Genomic DNA, 16679 nt, shown 5'->3' on the forward strand with positions numbered 1-16679 from the left:
CGTTAAAAATAGTTATGCTTATAAAAGACCTAAAATTCAACAATATATCATGAAACTTCACCTACATAATGTTCATGATTGACATGTGTCTGATTGATACGAACTATTAATTGGGACAGGAGTGTAGTGTGTGTGGATAAGAACCAGACGGCAAAGAAATCAATATTGGAGCCGTGTGGCAAAACTGGCTAAACCATGCTACTTCAATTCGATGATTTCCTTTAAGTTTTTTGTTCAATAAAAAAACGTAAGCATTCAGTTTGAAGTACTGATCATACTTTTAAATGCAAGGTCAAACAGGCATCCTGTAATTATTTGATACTAATAAATGTGCAAATAATATACTATTAGTGTTCAGACAAGCCTTTATTATATATGTGGTGCATACTTATCGCAGCATGTATAAACATTCATTTAACATTCACCATACGGAGCGTAAAATTAAACTGATAGGTATTTGAATGCACGTACATGTATTCATGATTCACCTTGTAAAAGTTTGTAACTTTAGTAGTTTTATTGGACATACGCGGTATAAAAACACAATATGAAAGTTAGAGCAAGTTTTCGGGAAAAATAGCTGATCACTTTCTTTAAAGGTTTCGACTTTCGGCTTACGATCAAAAGAAGTTTGATATCGTGATGGAAAAATTTAACGATCATTTCACACAAAATAGAAACATTATTCATGAAAGATCAAAGTTACGGTATGGAAAACAAATAGGTTGAATCTTCTATATGTAGTCTTTACGAGTTGACTAAGAGATGTGAACTCAACATTGCCGTAAATTTAAAACAAAACAAATCCGTGAAAGCAAGTGGTTGGATTTCTCTACAAAGAGATGTCAGAGAAAATATAGCTAGAAGGAGATTTAACCTTGTAAAATGCTGTGTCAATGGCAAGGCAGAGAAAAGGACAAGTTCGAGCACAATCGACTGGACCTGCCGAATCTGTTGAGCTTAAAGGAGCGAAAATTAAGTCTGCTTGCGGGCGTGGCCAAGCTGCACAAGGATATCATCGTCAACTACCTGATAAAGCTTTAACAATCCCACAGTGTTCTCGCAGGGAAAATGCCAAGCGAAGTCCTAGAAATGCCGGAAGTTTGAGCATTTTAATCCTTCTTCCGTAGGCTTTAGAAGTGTTGCTGAATTACAAGAAGTATACGGTTGATTCAAGACAATGAATATATTGACCAAAACAATTATCAAAAACATGTGAGTACTCTTTTGGTTCGCTAGCCTGTGAAACTCACGTTCATGATCGGTGCTTTGTGGTCCTGGTGGTCGAATTGAATGAAAACAGTTTCTCTTCGGCGTGTTCGTTGTCTCATAAGTAGAAGAAACGCGAAGGCTATAAACTTGGTTTGGCGTTTAGGTGAAATTTTACAAACCATATTTGGAAAAGTGGTTACCATGAATAGCGAGCCTGATAAAACAGGTTTTAAAATGTGTATGAATACAGCGCAACGCGTTACATTTCCGCTTTAACCAAAGTGTCAAAAATACCAAATGACATACTAAATGACGGTGTCATAGAGAAAGTAAAGACGTTAACAAACAGGTGTCAATCTATGATCACAATTCTATAAGCCAAACGGAAATTTCAGTATATTTGTGTCGATCTAAAAAAGCAAAACCAATCCATAAATTACAAACGCTAGACGAAACCAAATCTTAACGATGTTTCACCGAAACAGTCGTCAACTTGTTAGCCGTTCAAATAAGATCAGTAGAAAACAATAGCTTGAGATTTAATACATTTATTATTCCATTTCGTCGATATGCGCTCAAACGCGTTATATGTCGAATCAAAGATAAATGACAGAGCTTTAGATAGTCTGCTAGGTGTTGATTCCGTTGTGGGTGAAATTGTCTATTTTGTTATAAAAAAGGCATCGGCCCTAAAAATTATGCAATTAACTAACTAAGAATAACGGCCCCGAAAACTGAAGATATCATATCAATCGAGACATGTGATATCTGAAAATGAGGCTCTAACTAAAGAGGTTCCAATCCATAACCATAATTTTAACTCAGAAAAATGTACATCATATGTTGCAAACAATAAAAATATATTATTTGATAAATTAAGTATACAGTAGTTTTGCTTTTTCGTTAACGAATGCACGAGGAAATTTCCATGGTTCCATTCGGTTTGTGTCAAATATTGCTTATGATCAAGTCTGATATTTTATAAATGAAAGTAATTTAATTGTACACCTGGTCACGTTCGGGGGTTGTTTGTCACAGATGATCAAAGAAGACGATTTAACTTGAGAATAATACAGCATTACTTATTGACGACAACATAACCTTCTTTGTCAACACAAACGATGTATAGGGAAATCATAAGACTGCTTGCATTAAAGTGTTTGGTTGATAATTAAGTCAAAATGCCCATTAAAAAATATTCTCTGAGTTTGTATTCCAGTGAATGATTTCAGGAGAATGCCGGGAAAAAATGTTTTACATATATTTTTTAGCTCATGTTTTACTAAAATATTTCCAACGGGAACGAACAAAGCGAAATTTTCCTGATGCTTTGTACGAGTGAGTTATCGTGTTTAAGCAAAGGGGGCATGCTGCGTACACTAAGTCGTTTCTAGTTGAATTTTGGGTGACACCATCAATAGTGAATTAAGGTACGATTGAGTGTAATTGTTCTTACACTTATAAATCTATTAGCCCGTTTAAACGGATAACCTAGAAGTAGTATTTTATGAAACTATTATGAGAGAAAAGCATTAGTTGAGCTCATACCTTGTAAACCCATACGTTTCAACGTTTTGTTTAAATAGAAACATGCACAAATTATCGAATTTATTGAATGGAATGTAATTGAATGTATCGCCTTCATCGTTTATTTACAATATTTTGATACGGGTCTGCGTGCCATGCACATTCTGATGATCAATTACTTTAAAAAGTTTAAAGTTTAAATTGCGCATCACATATTTCCTTTTATACCGGTGTGTTTAATTACCTGACACTGCCGTAAACGACTGGATGTAGAACGAATCGTAATAAGATTAAGTAACAATCATTTTAAACCGAGTAATATGAAACCTTAGATAAGGACCACAAAGAGAGATTAACCTAAAATTACCGATATGGTACAGCCAAATGGATTTATCTTTCTTTCTTTCTTCGATACTTGTATTTTACTAGTTCAATATATTAAACGCAAAATCATTGCCGCACACTAGCGTTAAAGGAATGATTTGGAAGAACGAGGTTATCTTATTTGTGTTTGTATAACTTCTTATGTAGGGCAACCTTTGATGTATACCATGCAAGATGATACAAAATAGAATGCCCTTATCTACATTTAGAATGTGTTCCCTGGTTCGAAAATTTCAAAAATAAATATTATCTCATCAAAGTTTTGCTATACAAAATATAGTGATGGTGAATAAGAGCATTTTCTTACTGTTCTTCTAAGGACATTGAACTGTTATGGAAACAGGTAAGCATATTTAAATTACTTTAAAAAAATATCATTCTTATTTTTTGTTACAGAAATAGTCCGTGTCCTTTTTTAAAGTTTTTAAATCGTTTGTTTACCATGGATCTTGTTACAACTACTGTATGATAAGACATATTATTAAAGGCACGTATGAGAAAGGTATTGAGAGTGACGGTGGCCGACCGGTGTTTCGCTCCAGCTCACATGAAGATGTTGGTGTGGAGGAAGTCGACATTGGTTTCAAGGTAAAATTATTGGCAGATAGCCATTCTTTGAGATGTTGTGGTGCAAAAAGCCTTTTTCTCAGATATATTGGTAATTTAAGACATATAATTAGATAGAGCGGAAAAATATATGTTACTTCATAAAATGTTCTGAACTAAATAAAACAATCATTTGGTATTCGAATAAGTGTAAGGAATATAATAATAAAACACTGAAACCTCATCAACTAGAGCAGTTTCCAATAGTTATACACAATGTTGATTAATAGCAAAGGAATGAAAACACACATGCCACTAGTTAATGCACTGTTAGACAAGTATTAAGTGCACACATCTTAAAGCATGCATTTGTAATACAATAAGACAATATTTCTTCATGAAATATAAATCATTACATTATTACTTGTCGGCAAAAAAGCCAGAATAAAAAGCATTGAATGTACCAATTGAAGCTTGTAAAGGTAGCGTTATTTTGCCAAGTACAAATTCAACAACCTAGTTTTCAATCTATAATTGACATAATCAGTATTTCATCTGCAGGACATATCTTCATCCGCCACACCCAACATATACGTGGGGAAGCGGAACTTTATCCACCAGCTGATGGACGTAGCTCTCATGATGGCGAACGTCTCCCAACTCAAGACACTTCTGGTATCCGACAGAGGTGACTACTTCTATCTACTTTTGACCTTCATCTGCCTGTCCATCAGCTTACAAGTAATTTTCACTATCTGCATGCTCGTTATTTGGTCCATCGAGCGAAAGTTGGAGAAGACGACCACGGAAACCGCAACCACAAGTACTTCGATTACCGCCCATGTGCATACGATATTATCCGCAACAGAGGAACGACAGAGGGTCATTGCGGATCGGCTTGACAAAGTGGGGAACGTGTTAGTGCTTTTTATAATCGTATCAAATGTTTTTGTGACCGGCTTTGGTGTATAAGACCCTCATTCTGGAAACATAGACTCTCAGGATTGAGGCGCAACTCAAAATATGGCACAGTGACGAATCACACTCTCACCCTATTGAATAAGTGAAACTTAGCATATTGGCAAAATGATAAAGCTTGTTATTTGAATATGCTATACATTCATTTAAAGCTTCTAGCTGTTCTCACAGGTAATGTGTTACGTTCCATATATTATTCTGATTTATTTTAAGTCAAAAACAAAATTAGTATGGTCAATTGAATGATATTGATTCTTTGTGTCTTTTAGGTTGTGAATTGTTATGCTTTAATATATTGATTGTAATATGGTCGGTTCATATCATTAAATGTAAATGCATGGATGCCTGCATACTTTTTATATGTTGTTATTAAAAGACGTTGATGTTCTGATTCATTATTTGCGTTGTGAATATATTCGATGGTGTTATTCAAAGTATGAATTAATTCAAATGACTTTGCATTGCACGTATATGTATGTTCTGGAACATTATATTATATATAAACTGTTTTTTTCCCCTCATTTTCTGTTTTTCCTTTTTCTTCTTCATTTTCTGTTCCTTTTTCATCAACGTCAACTTCGACTTCTCGTCTTTTTATTCTACTTCTCCAGGGGTTATATTTGGGCTTATTAGGAAATTTAAAGAATTTAATTGATGAATAGTAATTATAAGATACATGTTGACCACCAATACACATTTTGTGTAACTTTTTAAAACTAAAGACTTGAATTGATGAGTTTTATGAATTTAGTTGCTGATTTCAAACATCATTCTATGGTTTTATTACACACAGATTTTTTTATGGCTGCTGGGGTTGTTCCTGTAGAATTCTCTGTATTATTGAGATCATATATTGTCGTCATAGTGGCTTACTTATATAGCATACCATACTTATCGTTACAATTTACATAAATCGAAGAGAAATGATCGTACACCCGAACATCCAAAACCTCTGTGTCGTTTATGATATAGGTTACAACAAATCGAACTTGGTTTCTAAGTACTACATTTTGCAAAAAAAAGAAGTTCATACCGTTTATCATAACTCAAACGCATATTTGCATTTTGTTATATACCGAGTGTTGCCTTTTACAAACAGTTTTTTATTTGTTTTACTAAATTAATTATAATAAAATAAACTAATATGTTCAGTGAAAAGACGTTTTTCTCTCAAAGAACATGTTTCGATAGGATTTATCGGTTCTTATTGTGTTGTTTATATTTGAAAAAAAAAACAAGCACTGCATCATAAATGTGATTGCATATAAACAATTACAAATTAACAATTGTCGACAATTGTCGACATAGAAATTATGATGCATGCTAATTTGTTGACACCATATTGTTGTCATTTAAAAATACTTTGGGTGCTAAACACACTCGAACGAAATAGTAATAACAATATGTCATCGAAGTTGGCAGCGTAAAGTAGCAACATGGCAACATAGCAGCGTGTCAGCGTGAAGTTAGCAGCCCAGCGGCCTGGCGGCGTGAAGTCAGCAGCATAACAGTGTGGCATATAGTTAGCAGTCTTGCAGAGAGGCAGCGTGGTAGCGTGAATGTAGCAGCCCAGATGCCTGACAGCTTAAAAGCGTGAAATTAGCAGCCCAGCAGCCTGGCAGATTAAAGTCAGCAGTCTAGCAGCCTGGCAGAGTGAAGTTAACAGCGGAGCAGCCATGCAGATTAGCAGCTTGAAAACTTCCTTCACAATAGTTATTTCACGTTTAGTGAGTTTTAAGCAAAGATAAGATCTGAAATGTGTCAGAACACCAAGTTTTGTTACGTAATCTTGCAAGAACTATACTCGATTTTTATCTCTCTTCCTAAACACAATCGCGCGAAATTTTCCGTCATTATATTGTGAAAAAAGCGCGTCTTAAAATTCAAAACACTTTATTTTGCCATTAGAGCGGTAATTTAGTTTTACCTAACCATACCACGTATTGGAGCATTATCTGATGAAGGTTTTCCTATATTTTAACACGGACATCCAGATATTCACGCTTTCAAATCCGAAAAATCCATACAAAATGAAAAACACCTTCACAATAATTCTTTAGAAAAAAAACACGCATATAACTGAGGCTAACTACTTAAATGTATATTTATCATACTTTTACACCATTCTTTCATATGAATTAAGGCATATCTCTTTTCTCGACTTTTCGATATTAAAACAGTCTGCTGGCAAATCTGGCTTGTTCCAGACGCGTCAAGCGTATTTTGACATTTTAACCCAGGCAGACATTTCACATCTTATATTTGCTTAAAAGTCATTAAACGTGGAATTATTCGAATGCTACATATACTAAAAGCCTTGTATCCAGCCTGGGTTAAAATACCATAAATCGCTCGGCGCTGCCAGAGCGAGCTAGATCTGCTAGGCGCTGTTGAAATCGAAAAGTCGAGTTAAGTGATATGTTTTTGTTCACATTTAAAGAACAGTGTGTAACACTGTTAGGCTGTAAACCTCACGCTGCCACGCTGCCAGGCTGCCAAGCTGCTAACTGAACGCTGCTTAGCGGCTGGGCTTCTAACTTAACGCTGCTAATCTTTAAGGCTGCTGAGCTGCTAACTTCACGCTGCCACGAAGTTAGGCTGTAACTTCAAGCTGCCATGCTTCCAGGCTTCTAACTTCACGCTGCCAGGCTGCTGGGCTGCCTACTTCACGCTGCCAGGCTGCCAGTCTGCTTACGTGTCGCTGCCAGGCTGCCAGACTGTCAACTTCACGCTGCTAGGCCAGTGGGCTTATTGATTGCTAACTTCACGCAGCCAGGGAGCTTGGCTACTAAAAATCACGCTGCCAGGGTGCTAGGCTGTCAGACTATCAACTTCACGCTGCCCCGCTAATAGGCTGCCATACTGCCAACTTCACGGACATAATAACAAAACAGTTTATTTAGAGTCACCAGGAATTAATCAAGATTAATGAAGTTATCCGAGAACAAGATAAGTTGTCGATCGGATTCCTTAAGAAGTGTTTCTTTAAATAAAAATTGCATATATATTTTAAATTGCTTGATAAAATCAAATTTAAATAAGCAGACTTAATACTGGGTTGTCCAAACATGAACCACAAGGAACTTCTGTACTAAGGTTACCTTGTTATAGCGTATAGACGTTGATGTTTAGTGAGGGCTCGTCATAATTTTATGTAACAGGCAGTTAAGCTTACCTTGCAGGATTCTCAAACGCTATAAGGGTAGACTGTGCCGAGACAACAGGAAATGTTTTGTAAGTGTGCTTAACTTATTTCAAAACTAAAGAAAACTTCTGAACGTTTCCCTATGTTATACAATCGTTTAGTACATGAATGAAAATAATGTTTGCCAAACGGTTATGCATTGGCTTCCAAATTCTGATTTCTACACATAAAGTAGAACAATAGTAATAAGTAACCACACATCAAATATACACGCATACTTTACACTGTCCGGGGTACAGAATGAATTATGCATGTTTACATAAATACCTTTGTAACATATCTAAAATGAAATATATTGCTAATTGAAGAAATGAAGTGACACTTAGATCGATGTGTACCGTAAATAAGAATTTAGATCCCCCAAAGAGACAACAGTAAAAGAAAAATGAACATACTCATTCATCTAGCCAAATTCAACTTAGAAAATACATTCTCCCACCACAGATAAGTAGAACCAATAATTTAGAAATTCTTATCTTGCCCACAGGAGAAGATAAAATGCCCGTATGGAACTCCTTTTGAATGGTCACCACATTGTAATTCTCTCCTTGTTGAAGACAGTCGTCTGTAGCATCATGGAAACCTTGTCCTGTGGCAGTATTGAGAACGCTAAGTAATTATTTCACGCCTCAAATGTCACCATAAAACAGTTTTCACGCACCTTTCAAGAAATAATGCTTCACTCTCCTCAGAACTACTTAAAGACCGATTTAACTATTAACATAATCTGAATCGCTGCGCAAATATCCATGAAAACCACGGATTATCGCATATCCATACGCAATTATTTTCACCAAGCACAAAAGAGTTCCAGCAAAAATATATTTTTACTCAATTTTGTTTACCGGAGGTGGGAGAAAAAGCATCTTACATTCTCGGCCATGGAAGATAGTTATAGTCTTTTGTCTTTAATTACAAGAAAATTTTATAGTATGCAATTTCATCGAACGTCTTGGTTTTACTAGTATACGCGCAACTTAATCTTTCTAAAACTATGATACATTTCTGCGTGTAAAGGCCAAAAGTTTCTAGTCGTATTGTTATTTAAACAAAGTTGGGGTGCCAGTGGTTCTTGTTAAATGGATGGAATGTTTTGAAACCCTCGAGCGTCACATCCCTTTGATCTATACCCGAGTTATCGATGCAAAAATGTGTTCAAAAATGCGTTATATATTGTTTGTTAAAATATATTCGACATACTTCTATCATACATTATGCTGTATGAACTTCCCATACTTCCATCGCAGGTGAATCAGATTTCGGTACAGTCTTTCCTATCGAATCGTTACTTTTGAGATTAAATAGTTTGAGTCCTCCGCTTTCTTTTTGTTTATATGGTAGGAAGATATCACTGCTTGAAATTAAATAATATATTTTAGTTTCTTTATGATGCCCTATTCATGCATTTCATTAAATAATAAATAGTAGACCACGGAAAATGACAGTTAAAATGAAAATTGATAATGTTCGCTAAATGTAATGAATACAATGTGAATACCAGGTGGCGATATTTAAGGTTGCAAGAGGAAATCGTATTTTGTCAAACTGACCATTCAGCGTAGGACAGTCAAACTGATCAGACATAGCTATAATTATATAATACTAAATCTCGACGGATTAGTCTGGAGGTAAAGATACTTCCTTGTTTAAAGTTGGATTGTATTACGTTACCTTTATAGCGTTAAGTGTTCAGGGATAGTCTTGTATTACATAGCTGATATGCATGAAACGACCCTATGTATTCGTTAACTGTTCGTTTGCTTTATCATAATGATAGGAAGGGTAAACAGGGCAGTAAATAAGTCAAAATGTTTGTTCACTTGGCTTTAATAGTTTGGTATCTACATGTTTATAAAGTTATTGGATTAAATACCTCGTGTTGTGATTCGTATCATCTGAAGAGGCAGAACGGAGAGTTATGGACCTGTGGAAATTGTCACCCGGGATATCATTTCGCTGATGACTGTGAATTCAATGGAGGAAGCGCTAAATGTTCTCCTTGTTCAGATGGTTATTTTATGGAAACCAGAAATGTTTTCAGGGCATGTAGACCGTGTAAAAATAGCTGTCCCCACAACACGATTATCGATTTTAACTGTAGCTCCACATCGGATCTTAAATGTGGGTGTTCAAACGATAAATATCTCGACAAGGATGTATGCGTTAGAAAAACAAAATGTCAACCGGGCTATGGCGTAAGCGGAAGTATGTATACGTATATGTACGACGAAATTAAATAAGTTAAGCACTTATAAATTAATTCCTTTTTGAATTGCACAATAAACGACGTTCTATAAAGTGTATCTCACTGTATCTTTAATAATTTAAACAGACATGTCAATATGTAAAATAACATTTCATGGCTGTTTCTCACAATATACAATAACCTCAAATGATTTCGAAAAACATGAAGGAGAAAGAACAAACAGGTTGTTTACGTTAAAACATCCCGAGGCTAAGAACGGACAGTTTGAACTTAAAATATGTTAACACAGCGTATTTTAAACCTTTTTATTGTATATTAAAACTATAACTGAAATGACACATAAAAGTGTGTAAACGAGATGTTAATTATCCGAAACGGTCGTACTTGTATAGAATTGATTTTAAATTAAAATCAAGTTAGTATGTATTATCAAAACTCGTTTATCTACGTCCATGCAACCAATTTGTTTTGTATCTCGATAATCTACGTGATCTATTGTTCTTTTGTACTCTATGCAGGTGTAACGTTTTATCAACTGACTGATAATAACTTACACACTTTATACTTTCGATTATGTTGCATGTTTGTTATTGTGATAGAAAATATATCGTACTAGGGGTTAAAAAATAAAAGCCTTGAACATTTTAACATGAACTTATTCATACAATTTTGTTTCCAACGGGTGAAGAAAACACACGATACTTTGGAAGGCAAGACAAAAGGGTCACTCTAGTTAATCGAAATTTGTAAAGAATAAAAACGTGCGTGCATATTTCATTGGAAAATGTCTAAAACAGATGTCTGTATATATCATATCTGAATTGAGCAAGGCTGAGAAAACAAATAATGAATTGTGATTAAGTTCGAAATTATTATTTAACTGTTAACATGATGTTTGTTAAATTCATTTATAATTCGAAATAATTAAAGGTATTTTAAAAAATAAAGAACTCATTGTTTACATTCTTCTGCTGTATTGGGCTTAATAAAAGCATTATTTGTATTTTCAATTTAAATCTGAGCAACACATTGTTTTAAATTGAACAGTTTTTAACTGGTCTTGGTTTTGCTATTTTTCAAAGAGCTGTTCTGCAGATGTAGTGCCAGAGTTGCATGGCTACATATAATTCATTGAATCCCTTTATGTTAACAATATAAATAATTGTGTAAATGTTTGGCCATGATTTACCATCATATTTGAATGGAATTGGGTTCAGTTCATTCGAGTTAAATTATAATCACTCTTGTGTGGTAAATTATATTTTTTTTCTTTTTTTAACATACGAATGCATCTATGTATTTTATCAAATTCATACTTGCTTTATTATCCCCTGCCGAATCGAAGGTTTCGGGAGGGGGATATTGTTTTGACGTTGTCCGTCCGTCCGTCATTTCGTCCGTCATTCCGTCCGTCCGTTCGTCCGTCCGGCACTATATCTTGGTAGGCATTGATCAGAAAATGTTCAAAATTGGTCAGAATGTTTCCCTTGATCTAATCTCGACCACTTGAAAAAGAAGGTCAAACGGGGTCAAACACTAGGTCAATAGGTCAAATCTTAGAAAAATCATTGGAACACACTAGAGGCATTATACATGGTCAAATATTCATGAAACTGAAACAAAATGTTTTCCTTGATGAACTCTTGGCTGTAAAAAAACTGGGTCATATATCATCGAAAATTAGGTCACTAGGTCAAATCTTAGAAAAATATTGTCCGGAACTATATCATGGAAATGATTGATAAAGTAATGTTCAAAATTGGTCATGATGTACCCCTGAATGATAAATGGACCACTGGGGGCCATAACATACTAGAGGCATAATACATGGTCAAATATTCATAAGCTTTAATCAGAATGTTTTCCTTAATGAAATCTTGGACTTATTTAAAACTGGGTCACATATGATCGAAAATAAGGTCACTAGGTCAAATCTTTGGAAATTTTTTCCTCCGGAATGGAAATGATTGGTCGGATTATGTTCAAACTTGGTCATGATGTACCCCTAGATAAAATATGGACCGCTTGTAAAAGTGGGGCATATGGGGTCAAAACCTAGGTCATTAGGTCAAATCTCAGAAAAATCATTGAAACACATTAGAGGCATTATGTATTGTCTAATATTCATGAAACTTGATCAGAATGTTTTCCTTAAAGAATTCCTAGACATGTTTTTACTGGGTCACATGTGAGGAAAAGTTCGGTCACTAGGTCAAATCTTTCAAAATTCTTGCCTGAAACTATTTTATGGTGGTGATTGATTGGATTATGTTCCAACATGGTCAGAATGTTCTCTTGGGTTAAATTTCGACTGCGTTTTAAAAGTGGGTCATTTAATCAAAAACAAGGTCAATAGGTCAAATCTTAAAAAATAAATTGGGAACACACTAGAAGCAATCTAATATTCATTAAACTTAATCAGACTGTTTTCTTTTATTGTTGTTGAACAGTTCAAAACTGGGTCACATGGGGTCAGAAACCAGGTTAGTAAGTGAAATCTTTGAAAATTTGTGTCCCGAACCAAACATTAGTATAGAATAGTAAGTTATGTTCAAATTTGGTCAGAATGTTTGCCTTAATGGAATCTTACAAGAGTTTTAAAATTGGTCATATGGGGTCAAAAACTAGGTCGCTAGGTTTTATCTTAAAGAAATCTTGGGAACACTCTAGAGGCAATACATCTGCTTTTTTTCCATGAAACTTAATCAGAATGTTTGCCTCGATGGAATCTTGGAATAGATTGAAACTAGTTGGTCATGTGGGGTCAAAAATGAGGTTACTGGGTCAAATCTTAAAAAAACCTTGTGGACACTCTAGAGGTTATATATTTTGCAATATATCTGGACCAATCTTCATGAAACTTGAACAGAATGTTTGCCTTGGTGAACTCTTAGATGAGTTTGGAAATGGGTAACATGGAGTTATAAACTAGCTTTCTTGGTCAATTCTAAATGCTACATTTTATACAATATTTATTTTTTTCAAACAGTTGCAATCAAACTCAAACTCATATATATATTTCACCAACAATTGATTTCCATTCCTTGACTTAGCCCAATCCGGCGGGGGATATCAATTCAACGAATTTGCTTGTTTAAGTTGAAATGAAGAGGGCAACGAAATTGTCATACATGTATTCGTACAATGTATACAATAGTATTGTAGATGTTTATTTCAAGAAATTGTCAACTGCAGCAAAATTGTTTGTTATTTAAAATGGGTTGAAATACTTCCAAGTTGCATTAACTTATATGGCAAACATTTCCCTATCACTATGTATGTTTGATTTAGTCATTAAGTATACTTTATCTATAAAGTGTCGGGCAATAACACTTTAGCGCCTGCGTTCATATTAATAATATAAGAAAGGAAACGATCCATCGCAGACATTTAGGTATTTTCTTTACATTGATTAAATCGGACGAACTTTTTTCATGCATGTTATATAATGAAAGGGACATCAGCCATGCGAAATATTGCCACATATAGAACATTATTACAAAGCGTGCAATGTCTAGTCATAAGCGAAAAAATATTCGACTTAATAACTCTTGCATTCACCGTTTATAACATTTAATTTGTGATAATTACAACTTAATTGATGAATGCAATTGATCTGTAAACTGTTTTTGTTTTGGTAATAACGCTGTGATATCCTTCCGTTTTAGCCACTGCTGAAGGAGATACGAAATGCGACAGCTGCCCGGAAGGAACAGTCTCACCGAATTATTCCTTTGACGAAAAATGCATGCCTGGTAAGTTATTTACATAAAACGCCTCGCCAAGGGGGTAATGTTATTTTTTTTATTGCGGCCATAATGAAAACAACAATAAAAAATGTCCACACCGCCAGTGACGTTCAACGACAGTTGAAGAACGCGACGCGAATGCTTGTTACTGTGAACATATTCGTCATGTCTCGTCGTCTTCGCAGGTAAACGTTTGTACCAAGTTAATCTTAACATCAGCGTATTTGTTGTATAACAAAATACGAGGACATCTGGCTGATGATCCCCCATTATCATATGTACATTTCACCAACACATCGCAAATGATCATATAATAGTTAACAAATGCTCGATTTTATTTAGGATAATCTAATGAAAGCTCCAGCTCGGAAAAGCCAAAATTCAAGTCTATATTACCAATGACTTTCAAGTGACACACATACTCATCATTATGCCTTATTACCAACACATTTGAGGATAATAACCCTAATAGGTGGCAAGTTTAGTCCCAGAAAGCCCAGAAAGTCAATATACAGGGCAATTTGTTCCGCGTGTTATCCATACACCTGCAGATATGAGTATTGAACTGTACACGCCGTCATTGCATGATGAACATAATTATTTATCATGATATTTTTAAATCCAAAATTCTTACTTAAGTGACATCCAAGACAAGCCCGTTCACCTACGGACATGCGTCTTGCTCGAAATGCGATGTCATCTCACTTTAACTAGGTGCCAATTTTTATTTTACATTTTAATTCTACTCTGCCAGGACAAGTTACAGTCCGGATATTATGTCAAAACAATAATCCTTAACAATGACGAGTGTGACTTTTGATATGCTACATGCACGAAACCCTCGATTTGATTGACACCATGAACTATCAAATATTCCCGATGATCACCGTCACTTGCCGAACGACATATTTACAATTGTTAACGATATGCTGGTGCATTTAATCTTATCCTTTCGAATGTGATCAAAAGCCATAATACGACTGCGGCTTAAGAAAAACGTTTAAAGACAAGGTGTGCATGTGTTACATAAAATGATCTTAGAATTTTTTGTTAATACTATGATGCCTTCACAAGTTAGAAACTTGTATTCATCAACGATGTGTGGAAAATTGTACAAATATATAAATAAAATGAAACATTGCAAGATTTGACTGCAACTTTAAGTATCTTGCTTTAAAAGCTCTTGTTTTTGTTAAATAACTGTTCTGTACCTACTTGTCACACAAGCTTAGCGTATGAACAAGTAGGAACATATGAGTGTCAATATTATATCATGTGGTACTTGTAGGATTTGGGACATCGAGCATGAATTTAATTTTGTCCCTCACATCTAAGACGAAGGTGGCCTATGATATAACTAACATTGAATATTTTTATCGATATTATGATTTCATGGAAATATGATACTATGTTGAGCTTATATAATTTACATCAACTTAACTTAATCCCATTAATTGACAGTAAAGCTAATGTATTCAGTTTGTCTGTTTGTGGTGTTTGTATTTGTGTATGTAGTGTTTATATGTTTGTATCTCTACTTCATTGCTCATGCCTTGTGTCCCTTAACAAGGTTTATTTTTGAATGTTCGACTAATGGACTCGTCGCCATTTCCCATCGTATTATTAATAGAGATACTAAGTAAACAAAGCCAATTTTGAATTTCCAGACACGGATGACTGTGCGCCAATGCCTTGTATGAACAACGGGACATGTATAGATTTAGTGGACGACTTTAATTGCACATGCCCTCGAGGAATCTCCGGTCGAAGATGTGAACATGGTAAGCCAAAACAAACTTTTCCATATTTTGATTTTGAACAGCTTGCTGTTTTACCTATGTTCGGTTTACTTCTTATTTATTTCAAGCGTTGTGATCTCGGTTAAACTCCAGTGATCTATTTTTTGACTGATCACTCAAAGGCGGTTATAAACATTCATTGATAAACAAATGAATGTAAACTGGGTCTGTTGTTTTGAGTTGTAGTAAGTGTCGTAGAGTGTATTTTGTGTTTTGATATGTGTTCCTTTAAAAACAAACCCATTGCTAAGCATTTGACTATTGGGGGTTTCGTCCCTGTAGATTGTATTCTATTATCATAAAATCAAATTGCGTTTCAATGAAATATCCATAGTGCATACACTAGATATGATTTGTCCCATAGGTCATGCTCTAATCAGGTTTAAATGATTTAATTTCTGAGATTTGTATATGCCTGTATTATAATTAAAACTACAGAGACAAGCTAAGTAGCCAAACATTTGAAGTCAAACAATTGTTGTAAAGTGCATTGCATTTGAAAATTTTCACATTTTACCTTATGGTGTACATTTTATATCAATATTTTTGATATACCTTTGACACGCAATGTTTTAATCGTTTTCATAGCTTTATATGCAATTTAATAAAATGAGGACAATACGTAGGTACTGGCTGTGATTCTCAACCTTGTCAAAATGGAGGACGATGTATACCGGAAGGGATTTTACATCTCTGTGACTGTCCAGATGGCTTTAAAGGACCAAACTGCGAGGACACTTGTCCCACTTGTAAAAGTAAGGGCTATTAAATAATACATTACACATTTTGCTAACAGTTGTTTATAGAAACAAGTCATTGTTCAAAGTCTTAAGCATGTATGCAAATGTGGAAAAGAAATAAAATGGTGATTGAAAAGTTTGATCTCATAACATAGAGTTGCCTTCTGCTGACGTTAAACGATGACAATGCCCATATTAACCTTCTGATATACTTCACACATACCACAATGTGCCGTTAACTTTCTAATGCAACTTTATGTATTGATAAACTTTGTTTTCATTGGTTGCCACTATTACCATAAACGATTGAGAAATCATATTTCCTGCTAGGCC

The 16679-nt window shown here is 34.8% G+C and overlaps 2 protein-coding genes across 5 annotated transcripts in view; both read left to right on the plus strand.

The window, feature by feature from the left end:
- The first annotated feature begins 3392 nt into the window (after positions 1–3392).
- LOC128236556 (ninjurin-1-like) lies at positions 3393–4873 on the plus strand. The gene is made up of 3 exons (XM_052951486.1): positions 3393–3466; positions 3611–3711; positions 4231–4873. Exons 1-3 carry the CDS (start codon positions 3457–3459, stop codon positions 4639–4641), a joined length of 522 nt encoding a protein of 173 aa, XP_052807446.1. The 5' UTR covers positions 3393–3456; the 3' UTR covers positions 4642–4873.
- A 4703-nt stretch (positions 4874–9576) lies between these two features.
- The window catches only part of LOC128238282 (delta-like protein 1), a 48793-nt gene continuing 41690 nt past the window's right edge, over positions 9577–16679 (plus strand). For 2 of the 4 annotated variants that reach the window (XM_052954022.1, XM_052954024.1), the window contains exons 1-4: positions 9578–10057; positions 13727–13813; positions 15475–15588; positions 16233–16361. In XM_052954022.1, the coding sequence (XP_052809982.1) occupies positions 9661–10057; positions 13727–13813; positions 15475–15588; positions 16233–16361 (727 nt within the window). In that variant the 5' untranslated portion in view covers positions 9578–9660. Of the gene's footprint in view, positions 10058–13726; positions 13814–15474; positions 15589–16232; positions 16362–16679 lie in introns of all 4 variants that reach the window. The other 2 variants (XM_052954025.1, XM_052954023.1) reach the window with 2 other exon arrangements.

This window comes from Mya arenaria, chromosome 6 (assembly GCF_026914265.1).
Source record: "Mya arenaria isolate MELC-2E11 chromosome 6, ASM2691426v1".
Lineage (NCBI taxonomy): Eukaryota > Metazoa > Mollusca > Bivalvia > Myida > Myidae > Mya > Mya arenaria.

Coding starts and splice junctions, on each gene's coding strand:
- LOC128236556 (XM_052951486.1), top strand. Junction 3,712..4,230: donor AAGTCGACATTGGTTTCAAG/GTAAAATTATTG, acceptor TTTCATCTGCAG/GACATATCTTCATCCGCCAC.